The 13,543-nt window shown below is 36.8% G+C and overlaps 1 protein-coding gene across 4 annotated transcripts in view; it reads left to right on the top strand.

Annotated features, from left to right (window-relative positions):
* The first annotated feature begins 262 nt into the window (after positions 1-262).
* LOC117995347 (DENN domain-containing protein 1A) overlaps positions 263-13,543 on the top strand; it is a 38,744-nt gene continuing 25,463 nt past the window's right edge. For 3 of the 4 annotated variants that reach the window (XR_011238427.1, XM_034983353.2, XM_034983355.2), the window contains exons 1-7: positions 263-542; positions 2,473-2,628; positions 2,921-3,058; positions 7,739-7,922; positions 8,936-9,193; positions 10,051-10,152; positions 10,969-11,081. Coding sequence is in view for 3 of the 4 variants with exons in the window: in XM_034983353.2 (XP_034839244.1) it covers positions 526-542; positions 2,473-2,628; positions 2,921-3,058; positions 7,739-7,922; positions 8,936-9,193; positions 10,051-10,152; positions 10,969-11,081 (968 nt within the window). In the remaining variant the exon portion in view is untranslated. The remainder of the gene's footprint in view (positions 543-2,472; positions 2,629-2,920; positions 3,059-7,738; positions 7,923-8,935; positions 9,194-10,050; positions 10,153-10,968; positions 11,082-13,543) is intronic. The other variant, XM_034983352.2, reaches the window with a different exon arrangement.

Here is a 13,543-nt window from a genome sequence, read left to right as displayed (position 1 = left end):
TGTCTCAAATATGGTATCATTATTTTACGATTTGACATTAGCTAATGTCAAAACTTGTTCAATTAAAACTTCTAGTATAATTTTTTCTCATCCTGTTAAAATTACATAAAACTTAGGTACTTAATTTTAAGCATTCACATTTTCAAAATATTCTCTAAAATTACGGAGATTTTATTTGCTGGCAGCCCTTGTTCTACAACTACGCCCCTCTGTCAATGTCATTCATGTGCCAAAAATGGTACTACTATCATTCATCCAATCATCCAAGACTACTACCTACAGATAACCAGACCTAACTAATAAATACTGCTGAAATAAGCACAAAAAAGACTGACTCAAGAACAATTAACAACGTTTTTATAATACATCTCAATGAATTAAACGGACAGCCAGTGAAAAAATGTCCATCGAAACTCCTAAGTGATTTATCTATGGCATGTTCTGCTTTCCAACATGAAATTATTACAAATATTCGCCAAACAATAGCCCGTGTAAGATGTAATCGAAACTTCCGAAGATTCAAGCATGGGTTCGAGATTAAGGTAAATAAAACCTCTTAAACCTCTTAATTGCTTTCTAGCGCAGATATCTGGAGCCAATGTGTGTATATCTTCAAATTGCCAAATCATCTAACCTTAAATTAAATTTCATCTGCTAGTTTCGTCACTGTTGTAGATAAAGTCATTTTGTTTTCTTTATAATCACTCGTTGTTTTTTTATTAAACTCATTTCCTGTGGTCAAACAAGTAACAATATTACACACATTCGCTTTTGTATGATAAGGTCAACTCCCCTTTTTATGTCTAGTGGTGAAGAAGTCATTATGTGTTTATGTACCTATTTGATAAATTGTACTGTGGCAGTATTATAGCCAGGGAGTGTGTGGCCAATTCCATTAGAAGTTATATTTGTTTCAAACTATGTGTCATATTTATCAATACACTCAACAAAATAAAGTTTAAATTGTTTTGAAGCTATAGGAAGCTATAGAAAGTTTTTAATCTATTTTGATTCGAAATCAAAAAGCTTTCATCGGATTTCAACATTGATTGACGTAAAGTGGTTTATCCCTTATGGTTATCATCTAGTAACTACCTACTTTTAATAATATCTGTCCCGGCTTTACTCACATGTTTAGTCGACGTTAGCCCGGTTTCGAACCCATCTGGGGTCCTTTTTCAAGGGAGTCAGTTCACGCATGCGTCGCCTAAACATGTGAGTAAAGCTGGGACAGATATTATATTATATAATGGAAATCACTCACGATAGTTTAAACGCTAAATTACTTTTAATAAGTTACAAGCTTGACAGATTTCATATAATAACTATTATAGCTAATAATGTTTTTTGTGGAATAACAACCATACCCATGTCGCGTGTCAAACCATCAAAGACAAGACTTTTTGTTCATTGCGATTTTGGATAGTGAGTTTTTAAATGGACTACCCCAGAAGAGTCATTCCATCATCCCTTCATTCAGCTCCCCCCTACTGGACCATTTCATCATGGATCATTTCGCTGAGGTTTGCCATCTTTACCTGTCGCGTACTATAGGGACATGATGCAGGGAGAATCTTAATGCAAATATTCTTTTTCATTTACAGCTCATATATGAAATAGTGATTTTCTAAATATAAAAATTGACCACTTGTTGTGAACACTTAGTTGTTAACCTCTATTAGAGGCAGGTTAGCGTTTGATTGAGACTATTGAGTCTAGACAACCTGTCTATTACCATCAATTTATGTTGAGAGATTTCACACTACAGGATATAAATTATTATATTACTAGCTGATGCCCGCGACTTCGTCTGCGTGGATTTATATTTCAATCATCAGATCAAAATCATCCTTCCCCGAGATGTAAGCTACATCTGTACCAAATTTCATTGAATTCGGTTAAACGGATGGGCAGTGAAAAGCTAGCAGACAGACAGACAGACACACTTTCGCATTTATAATTTTAGTATGGAAGTATAGATTATGATATTATATACTAGCTGACATATGCTTGCTTTGCATCGGTTGGCACAAAATCGCAAAATATCAATCACTACCCATATTATAAATGTGAAAGTATATTTGTTTGTTGGTCTGTCCTTAAATTACGCCTAACAGAGCAATGGATTGATGTTTTTGGCGAGGATATAGTTAAAGACTTGGAGATTGACATAGGCTACCTTTTATCCACGAAAAATCAAAGATTGTTAAAATCTAAATGTCTGTCTGTCAGCAGGCTGTATCTCATGAATCGTAACAGGTAAAAAGTTGAAATAATGAAAAATCATCAGTGACGTCATATCTTCTTGTTCTTCTTATTTTGCTTTGTGGCTTTCAGTGACGTCATATCTTGTACGGACCCCTTTGTGTGCCAGTCTGACTCACATTTGACTTGTCTCAATTTTGCAAAGTAGCCAGTTTTATGTTACCTGTTCAAATTACCTAGTTTCATGTTACATTTTTTCTATTGCAGAGATACCGTTCGCTTCCTGTTTGAATTGTTCTGTGAAGTATCCCCAGGTGATCATGTAAGGGATCCATACATCGTGAGAAAATATCCAGATGTTTATAAAAATGAGGAGGAGTTGAAAAACATACCCAAGTTTACATTCCCATGTCAGTTTGAGAAGTAAGTGTCATTGTTAATAATTAATCTAAATATATAAAAGGAAAAGGACTGACTGACTGACTAAATGACTGACTGATCTATCAACGCACAGCTCAAACTACTGGACGGATCGGGCTGAAATTTGGCATGCAGATAGCTATTATGACGTAGGCATGTGCTAAGAAAGGATTTTTGAAAATTCAACCCCTGGTGAAATAGGGGTTTGAAATTTGTGTAGTCCACGCCGACGAAGTCGCGAGCATAAGCTAGTTGTATAATATGTTGATTAATTTTGATAAATTTGGTTTTCCAGCACATACGTTCAGCATTATTCCTTCGTGTTGACATCTGTAGACTCCAAGTACACGTTTTGTTTTTGTCGCTACGACCCGAAAGCGAATACGGCACTAGTGTTGCTGTCACATCTGCCATGGCACGATATATTTTACAAGTGAGTATTAATACAAGAATTAATTTATGACATCCTGGCAAGCTGAGGTTATTGCCGATGTTTTTCTTCTTCTTATAATATGTCTATCTGCGATCGGCTTTCTAGCCATAATTAGATTTTGGGTAAGAGTGTAAAATTTGTAGAATTTAGGGGGTATTCCAGTAAATATCCTCCCCTTTTGTGTTGTAGATTGTTGTGTATGTTTATTTCTCGACCCTCGTCCAATTCCAGTAAGGCGTTTAGTGTTGACGTTTACAAGCAATTCTTGTGCCAATGCGTTGGGTGTTTTTCCAGTCTAAGCTTGTACTTTTTGGAATTCTTGTTCACCGAAGCCGCCCACCATAGTAGGCTAGATATGTGATTGAGGGTTTATATACGTCATGTGTGAACATAACAATATAATATGTATGGTATAATATCATTATACGAAGTACTTATTATTAGAGAACACATTACCCACGGCTTTCTGCTGTTGTAAAGTAACAATGAACATCTTTTTCATAATGTGGCAAAGTAATAAAAAATATATAAAAAAGATATAATGCCTAGTTAAATAAATAAAAACTATTAAAAAAAATTATTAAAAAAAAAAAAGTTATTGTCAATACGATTTTATTAATATAAGTCATAATATTAATAAAATCGTGTACCTAAAAAACTCAATTTAATTTAGTCTACACCATAAAGAACCTCGTCATCGGTATGAAACTGTCCAGCAGTTTCCTGTAGTGAGATCATTTCTTCAGAAAAAGTACTTTTCCACATTATAAAAAGATGTTCGTTTAATTTTGTTTTTGTTCTTAATTGCTCTGCGAATACATTTTAATGTTTATGCGAAAAATGTACTGTACTTCTCTCTGTGAAAATCAAATCTAGGAATCGCAAATTGATAGAGTGCTGAGCGAGCCCGAAGTTATTTGATATTTACGCAGAATAGAAGTCAATAAAAAATTACTAAAGCGAGTTAAAGCTGACAATTATTGATGCATGAAAAGCGCGCGCAGAACTTTACAATATTGTCTAAAAAAGCGCATGTTTTGTACAAACTGAAACCAACAGTAGAAGAAAATCATAACATCCACCATATAAATACGAGTGCGGCGAGCGTTTTTTTTAATGACATAGAGTGACATAGGTGTTATACAAAATACCATAATATTATTTTAGTCTGTAATATGGAAATCAAATCTGGGAATTGCAAATTGAAAGAGCGCTGAGCGAGCAAAATGTTATTTGATATTTACGTAGAATAAAAAGCAATAAAAAATTACTAAAGCGAGTTAAAGTTGACAATTATTGATGCATGAGAAAGCGCGCGCAGAACTTTACAATATTGTCTAAAAAGGCGCATTTTTTGTTCAAACTGAAACCAACAGTAGAAGAAAATCAAAACATCCACCATATAAACACGAGTGCGCCGAGCGTTTTTTTTTAATGAAATAGAGTAGGTGTTATACAAAATACCAAAATATTATTATAGTCTGTAATATGGAAATCAAATCTGGGAATTGCAAATTGAAAGAGCGCTGAGCGAGCAAAATGTTATTTGATATTTACGCAGAATAAAAATCAATATAAAATACTAAAGCAAGTTAAAGCTGACAATTATTGACGCATGAGAAAGCGCGCGCAGAACTTTACAATATTGTCTAAAAAGACGCATTTTTTGTTCAAACTGAAACCAACAGAAGAAGAAAATCATAAAATCCACCATGTGTGTGCGGCGAGCGTTTTTTGTTATGACATATAGAGTAGATGTTATACAAAATACCATATTATAATAGTCTCGAATATGGAAATCAAATCTAGGAACTGTAAATTGAAAGAGCGCTGAGCGAGCAAAATGTTATTTGATACTTACGCAGAATAAAAATCAATATAAAAATACTAAAGCGAGTTAAACCTGACAATTATTGATGCATGAAAAAGCGCGCGCAGAACTTTACAATATTGTCTAAAAAAACTGAAACCAACTGTAGAAGAATATCATAAAATCCACCATATAAATACGAGCAGAGCGAGCGGTTTTTTGTTATGACATACAGAGTAGGTGCCATATAAATTACCATATTATAATAGTCTGTAATATAAAAATCAAATCTAGGAATCGCAAATTGATAGAGTGCTGAGCGAGCCCAAAGTTATTTGATATTTATGCAGAATATAAATCAATAAAAAAAATACTAAAGCTAGTTAAAGCTGACAATTATTGATGCATGAAAAAGCGCGCGCAGAACTATACAATATATTCTAACGGGGGAGCATTTTTGTACAAACTGAAGAAGAAAATCATAAAATCCACCATGTGTGTGCGGCGAGCGTTTTTTGTTATGACATATAGAGTAGGTGTTATGCAAAATACCATATTATAATAGTCTTTAATATGGAAATCAAATCTAGGAATTGTAAATTGAAAGAGCGCTGAGCGAGCAAAATGTTATTTGATATTTACGCAGAATAGGAATCAATAAAAAATTACTAAAGCGAGTTAAAGCTGACGATTATTGATGCATGAAAAAGCGCGCGCAGAACTTTACAATTTGTCTAAAAAGGCGCATTGTTTGTACAAACTGAAACCAACAGTAGAAGAATATCATAAAATCCACCATATAAACACGAGCGTAGCGACAGTTTTTTGTTATGACATACATAGTAGGTGTTATACAAAATTATTATAGTTTGGAATATGGAAATCAAATTTAGGAATTGCAAATTGAGAGAGCTCTGAGCGAGCAAATGTTATTTGATATTTACGCAGAATAGAAATCCTTTAGTTATAAATCCTTTTGTATGTAAATACTTGTGTATGTGTAAATGTTGTTGGTTAGTCAAATAAAATAAAATAAAAAGAATAGGTGTTATACAAAATACCATATTATAGTTTAGTTAGTTTAGAATATGAAAATCAAATCTAGGAATTTCAAATTGAAAGAGCGCTGTGCGAGCAAAATGTTATTTGATATTTACGCAGAATAGAAATCAATAAAAAATGACTCAAGCGAGTTAAATTTGACAATTATTGACGCATGAAAAAGCGCGCGCAGAACTTTACAAGATTGTCTAAAGAGGGCGCATTTTTTGTACAAGTTGAAACCATTGATAGAAAATTATATTATTGTCCGGTCAAAATAGACATCCAAGGATACAATAATAAGCATAGAGCTAAAAATTTACAAATATTTTATTCGATCAATAAGTGTACATTTCAATTTTGCATTTTGAATTTCGCTGCGAAAATACTACCGCTAAATGTCATGACGTCACACGGATTGGTAAACAACGGTGTTTTCTTAGTGAAACACATTACAATTTCAATGTGTTCAATGTGACGTCACAATCGGAATTAACATGGCAGCTACGGTATCATGCGTTTTGAATATTTATAGAATTTTTATTTTCGCCATTTTAGCGCTGGTAGCACAGTGATCGTCATGTGAGCGCACTCGGAACTAAATGTTAGTGATGAGACATCTGTCAATACGAAGACTATTTGACACACACTGTCAATTTTCATTCCTGGCCATTCAAGTTCGGTTTTGAATCGGCACACAAAATAACTGTCATTTTGTATGGTGTGTGGTTGTGTACAAGTAAGCTGGAAGAGGTGTGCCACTTCCAGCTTACTTATATATGTCCATTTCAGGTAATCCGTCGATAAGTTACTTAGCAATGTTGTTTTTTGTCAATCAATCTATTCATTGTTTTGGGTTACAGTTTGTCCTTATTCATATTGTCTTGTAGATCCAAACACCTTACATGGCATGCAATATAAGTGTACGCTTACACCACTACCCTTAATATAAAAGCGAAAGTGTGTTTGATTGTTGTTTCGTTGGTTTGTACTTCAATCACGGCGCAACGGAGCAACGGATCAGCGTGTTTTGCATGGGTATAGTCAAAGAACTGGAGAGTGCCATAGGCTACTTTTTGTCCCGGAAAATCAAAAAGTTTCCACGGGATTTAAAAAACTAAATCCACGCGGATGAAACCGTGGGCATCAGCTAGTAATAAAATAATTATTTATCAAAAAATACCCTTACAATTATTCAACAAATAACAATGTTGCTAAGTCTACAGATTACAGATAAATGGATTATCAATTTTGGCGGATGCCCAGTTTCTGAGGTACTTTTGACGACGGTTTATCGATTCAATAGCGCTTTTGGCCCGATAACTCGAGGCAGTGCGTTTCTGAATAACGCTATGCAAGTTAAACTCCGTTTAAACTTAACTGGCCAATGTGCGCCCTTTATCAATTCCATTTGACGTTTCATCTGTCAGTAGGTAGTTCATGGTTTGCGTATTTTTAGATTAAAAAGTATTTTAATAGTAAGTTATTCGTTACTTTGTACGTTGTTTAGCCACTTATTTAGCATAGAAAAAATACTATAATTAATAAAACTAGTGTCGATGGCGAAATAAAATAATAATATGCATTTCAAACTCGTTTTCTGTAATAGACCCATCTAGTGACAGACTAATGAACTGGTTATCGGTTTCATAGTTTTTGTTGTATTCAGAAAAGCATGGACAGTTAAACGACGTTTATCTTATACATAACTTTATTGAATTAACAGCTAATGAGAACATAACTGACGAGTTCAGAAACCGGGCATTAGTAGAGTACTCATATTATGCTACAATATATTATTATGTACTTCAAAATATCCCACCTTGCAGGTTACTGAATTGTATAGCGAATTTACTGAACAGTTCCGAGAGAGGTGAGCTGACATCGTTTCTAGAAGCATGCAGAATAAGGCCGCCTATGCCCGGGCACACGTTGAAAGTTACATACAACGCTGGGCACAATGTGTTCTCGTGCCAGAGCCCGGATAATAAGTTACCTAGCATACCTGAAAATGTGAGTACCAATATCATTAGTCTTTCCGTTCGATAGAGGTTTTAAAAACTTCCTGTACAGTGTAGCGGGAGTACAGCTCGTTGTCAGGGTTCCGTACCCGAAGGGTGCAAACGGGATCCTATAAAAGTCTGTTCACTAACTTAGTGTCGCTACACCCGCAGGCGCATTTATTATTTTGCTTTATTATTTTTCACTGTTTGTTAAATAAATGTTTTCTATTCTAAGAATAAAATAGAATACCTACTATATTATTCTTATGTTTATTGTAATAAATAAAAATAAATAAAACACTAGTTGGGTAGCGACACCATGTTAGTGAACAGAGTTTACTAAGCCTCCGCTGTCCATCCGTCCGTCTGTCTGTCAGCGACTCGTGTATCTCGTGAATCGTAACAGGTAGAAAGTTGAAATTTTCACAGATTGTGTGTTTCTATTGCCGCTATAACAAGAAATCATAAATTTTTAAAATGACCGCCATGAAAATTTCTATAAAAATGAATTGCTGAATGTGTTGCTGATCGCAAATCTCGAGAACAGCTGAACCGAATTCTTTTTTATAATATTCCTTGAAGTACGAGGATGGTTCTTACGGAGAGAAAAATTTAAAATATTAAAAAAAAATAAAGAATCGACTGTTAGGCGGTACGAAGTTCGCCAGGTCAGCTAGTTAAAAATAAATAGAAAGAAAGAAAGAAAAGACGTTTATTTATACAACTGTGCCACACATCACATCTTAAAACTAAGAGCTGGTCGTTCCGGCGCTTCTTCCACCTGAGAACAAGCAAAAGAAGCGCCGGAACATACTGTCATGTGTGGCACAACCCGAAAAAGAGTCCAAGCTCAGCATTATGCTGTATGCCTTGTTGCACAAGAATATACAGCGCTGATTTTCAGCTTATAAATAAAAAGTGTTATTTCTTGTACGTTGGTTCGAAACCCTCTCTGTGCACGTCCGACTCGCACGGTTTTTGATAATATTCGTAGTTTTTAACTCGTTTTATGTAATTTTCCAGTGCAACTTAACGGAGTACTTTAGCGCTATGGACACAAAATGTATGGCGGGTCTATGGGCAGCCTTACTCCACGAGCGACGGGTCGCGATAGTCGCATCGAAACCTTCACGTCTATCGGCGTGTGTACAGGCGGCCAACGCGACTTTGTTCCCTATGTCGTGGCAACATATATTCATCCCGATACTGCCTAAACACTTGGTCGATTACCTGCTTGCCCCTATGCCCTTTTTGATCGGCGTTCCTAGATGTGTTATGGAGGTAAGTTTTAGCATTTTATTTATTGCCTAGATGATGCCCGCGACTTCGTTTGCGTGGATTTAGGTTTGATTTTCCGGGATAAAAAGTAGTCTATGTCACTTTCCAGGTCTTTATTTATACCCATGCAAAAAGTCACGTCAATCCATTGCACCGTTGCGGCGTGATTGAAAGACAAACCAACAAACAAACACACTTTCGCATTTATAATAAAGGCATGATTGTGATACAAACCAAATGTGGCAACATAACTCATCCCATCACAATTCAGTGGAGACTTTTGATTTACCTATGCCCTTTGGTTTCTACATGGCATCGTACCGGAACGCTAAATCGCTTGGCGGCACCGCTTTGCCGGTAGGGTGGTAACTAGCCACGACCGAAGCCTCCAACCAGACCAGACCAGAAATTTAGAAAATTATAAAATTTCAAACCCCTGAAATCCAACCCGGGACCTCCCACTAATAAGACCACAGTGCTTATCACTGCACCAGGGAGGTCGTCAAACTTGTATAACATTGCGACAGCTAAAGAAGTTTCGGTTTAAAAGAAATGTATGATGGTTTTTAATAGAGATATCGAGCAAACGAGCAGGCGGGTCACCTGATGTTAATTGATAACCGCCGCCCATGAACATTTGCAGCACCAGAGGAACCGCCGATGCGTTACCGGCCTTTTAGGAATTTGTTGGTCCGCCCCTTGAATAACCCCATGTTGTAATCTAGTGGGAACGCCGCCGATGGGAGTTGGTTCCACAGTTTGCATGTGCGTGGAAAGAAAGATCTGGCACAGCGGACGGTCGAAGTGCACCAGACACCCAGGTGGTGAGGGTGAAATGATTGCCATTTTTCTGTCCACAGACTGTGAGAATGTCAGAGATAGGCGACGTCGTGGTATTAGATGTGGACGCGAACGAACTAAGGTCACCCTTCCACGACTTAGAGAGTCTTCCACAAGACATGGTAAGAGTTAAAACTTCAAACATTGGTACTGATTCTGAGCACAACCTAATTTTAGAGTATTCGCATCAAGTTCTTACTAATGTAATATGAAAAAGACAGACGCAGTTTGGCAGTTTTAAATTTAATTTTTAGATGGTAAAACCCGTGATTTTAGCGCAGTCGGGAGCCTACTATTTAAATTTGTAGCGTGCATTAAAATTTAGAGTCTTTAAATGTAAAGTTCATGTTCTGTCCCTTTTTAGCATTGTTAAAAAGAAAAGTATGCAGATACTCTAAATTTAGTTTAGAGAAAGACAACGGAATCGGTGCCAGTTTTCGGAAAACGATCGAAATGCGTGAAGTACTGCAGTGCGATGGCAACACGCAGGAGCTGCAATAGACGTGTACGGGAACGGGTGATATGGGCTCGACCGCAAAAGTAGAAAGATCTTCCTCCGAGGTAGTGTTATAACAGGGGACCCAGCTGGTCCAATCTTGGCACTTGTATACAGGGTGTAACCAGAACGCTAGTTAAAAGGAAAACAGATGATAGTACTGATGATTACTGATATACCATTAAAAAAAAAACAGAGGAAAAATAAATTAAAAAACCTATTATATTGTAAAAGTGTACGATATATTGCAAATAAAACATCTGACTGACCGCGTCCGGATGCCGCGTCTGGATGATAAATTTCAGCCCGATCCGTCCAGTAGTTTGAGCTGTGCGTTGATAGATCAGTCAGTCAGTCATTCACCTTTTCCTTTTATATATTTAGATTTTATTCTATTCTACATGAAATGTACAATTAACAATATATTTGAATTATGTTGCAGGTATCAAGTTTAAAAAAGGCCCTAAGCGACAAGAACGCTTTAGGAGATGCAGTATCGAGGGCGTTTCTACGTGCCCTTGTGTGTTTGATTGGTGGCTATAGAGATGCTATTAGGTATGTCTTCATTGCTCCTTTTTCGGAGCTTTTTGCTTTTTCACCCTTAAATTGCCACCCTGAGGTTGAGCCAGATCCTCTTTTCCACCCACATGCAAACTGTGGAATCAACTCCCTTCGGCGGTGTTCCCTCTAGATTACAACATGGGGCTATTCAAGGGGCGGACCAACAAATTCCTGAAAGGCCGGCAACGCATTGGTGGTTCTTCTGGTACTGCAAATGTTCATGGGCGGCGGTAATCACTTAACATCAGGTGACCCGCCTGCTCGTTTGCTCGCCATCTGTCTGTCTGTCTGTCTGTCTGTCTGTCGGTCTGTTATAAATTAATAATTTTAACATGATGTGTTAATTCGCTGCTTCAGCATTTCAATTTATATAAAGCGAACAACCCGCGAGGCGGCGAGGCAGTCCACATTTCCATATTGAATAGTTAACACTGAAACTACTGTATTCGCGTGAAGTAAAAGTTCCGTGTGTGTGAATTTCCAAATTAAATTCGTTGGACATTTCTTGTGGTTTTTTTTTTCAAAAGACTGTCGAAGCGGACCTCCTAACAATTGGTGTCAGAAGTGGGATGCTAAGAAGGTTCACGCAAGAGGACCCTTAGCATCCAAAGAATCCTGAGGTCATCGCAGTCGTGATCGACGATAAGCCTCGCCCCCAGGGTTGAGCCCGCATCACAACCACTAAGCACCGGTTCTACTCAAGATCGACGATAAGTCTCAGCCTGCCAGACTGAGCCCGCATCTCACACGAAGAACGCGAATATCCTGGACTCACTCAAAAACATCAGTGAAATAAATTTTAAGCCTTCAAAATTACGAAATACAATATCTTCAGAAACCTACTCGATATCGTCGCCGCGTGAAATACGAGACGCATTCCGTACAGTTCAAAGCCTTCACGTGTCGCAAACGCACCGACCTAATTTAACTTTCAGTGCAGTGACATCAAAGTGAAAACCTTTTTGTGAAAAATAAATCGTGATGTTTGCCGTTATCCTGTAAGTAGTTTATATTAATTTTGTATAAAAAGCGTAAATTGTCTAAATTGTATATTTTCGTACTGTATTTTAAATTTAAATCCTTTTTTTTTTCTCTCCATATCTCAGTTTCAGTAATCAAAAATGAGTTTAAAGTCAGAAAGTTCGGACGCAAAAGTGACTCTCTCTATACTCACTAAATTCGTAAGGTCTTATGATGGGAATCGGGAAACTCTTGCCGCGTTCCTAACTAACTGCGATAACGCAATTAGTTTAGCTGCTCCCGACCAGCAAAATATCTTATGTAAATATATAATCTCCCAACTTGAGGGCAAAGCTCAATTAGCCTGCAGCCTTAAAAATTTCAATAATTGGGATGAATTAAAATCATATTTAAAAAGCACGTTTGGCGAGAAAAAACACTCGTCCCATCTGCTACTTGATCTCCAAAACTGTAAACAGGGCCAGTCCGAAAGTGTGACACAATATTCTATCAGACTCGAAGCATGCCTAACTCGACTTCAAGCTGATATTCAAAATTCATGCACTGATCGTAATCTCCTTCTAGGCAAAATCACAGCTATGGAAGAACTCGCCTTAAGCTTATTCCAATTAGGTCTTAACCCTAATATTTCTTATATTGTCCGCTGCAGAAACCCTTCGACACTTAATGAAGCAATTTCTCTAGCAGTCGAAGAAGAAAAAATTTTCAAACTTGTAAAAATTACTCAACCAAAACATCCAACTAAATTTTGTTCCTTATGTAAGAAGACCAATCATAGTTTCTCAGAGTGCTTTAAGAAAAGGCGCGAATTTACACAGAGATCATCTTTCCATATTCCTCCCGCTAACCCTCAATATTCTGCAGAAACAAGTCAAAGTTCATCAAAGGACTCAAATTTCGTCAAAACCTGTGCCTATTGTAAACACAAAGGACATCTTATCTCAGAATGTCGTAAGCGCCAATATAATAATAATCAGCGTCGGATGAACTCTCATCCTCCGTCAGGTCCCTCTCATAGTAACAGTGCTAATGTTAACATGTATGAATACTCTGAATCCTTAAATGAAGTGACAAATAGTTACGTCCCTGAATCAAAAAACTTAAACTGATTTCGGATGCGTGCCTGCCGAAATCAACAATCAAAAATGGCACTCGAACTACTAAATCCTTTTATACTAATTCTCCCAAATCGTTTATATCTCGGCAATCGCTACATGACTGTCCGAGTCACACTGAATCTTATACCAAATCTTTTATATCCCGGCAATCACCGAAAGACTGCCAAAATATCGCTGAATCATATTATCCTAAATCCTCACTGATTCCTACAAAATCGAATACAAAGCATTCCAAAGAAGATTGCTCAAATAATACTATATCTCATTCTAATTCTTATACTAGCTCTTATACTACAAAATCGTTTAAATCTCAGTTTCCTTCAAAGGATCAACTGAGTCTTACAAACTCTAAAGTCA

This window comes from Maniola hyperantus, chromosome Z, assembly GCF_902806685.2.
Source record: "Maniola hyperantus chromosome Z, iAphHyp1.2, whole genome shotgun sequence".
Lineage (NCBI taxonomy): Eukaryota > Metazoa > Arthropoda > Insecta > Lepidoptera > Nymphalidae > Maniola > Maniola hyperantus.
This window is presented reverse-complemented; position numbering and strand designations above follow the sequence as displayed.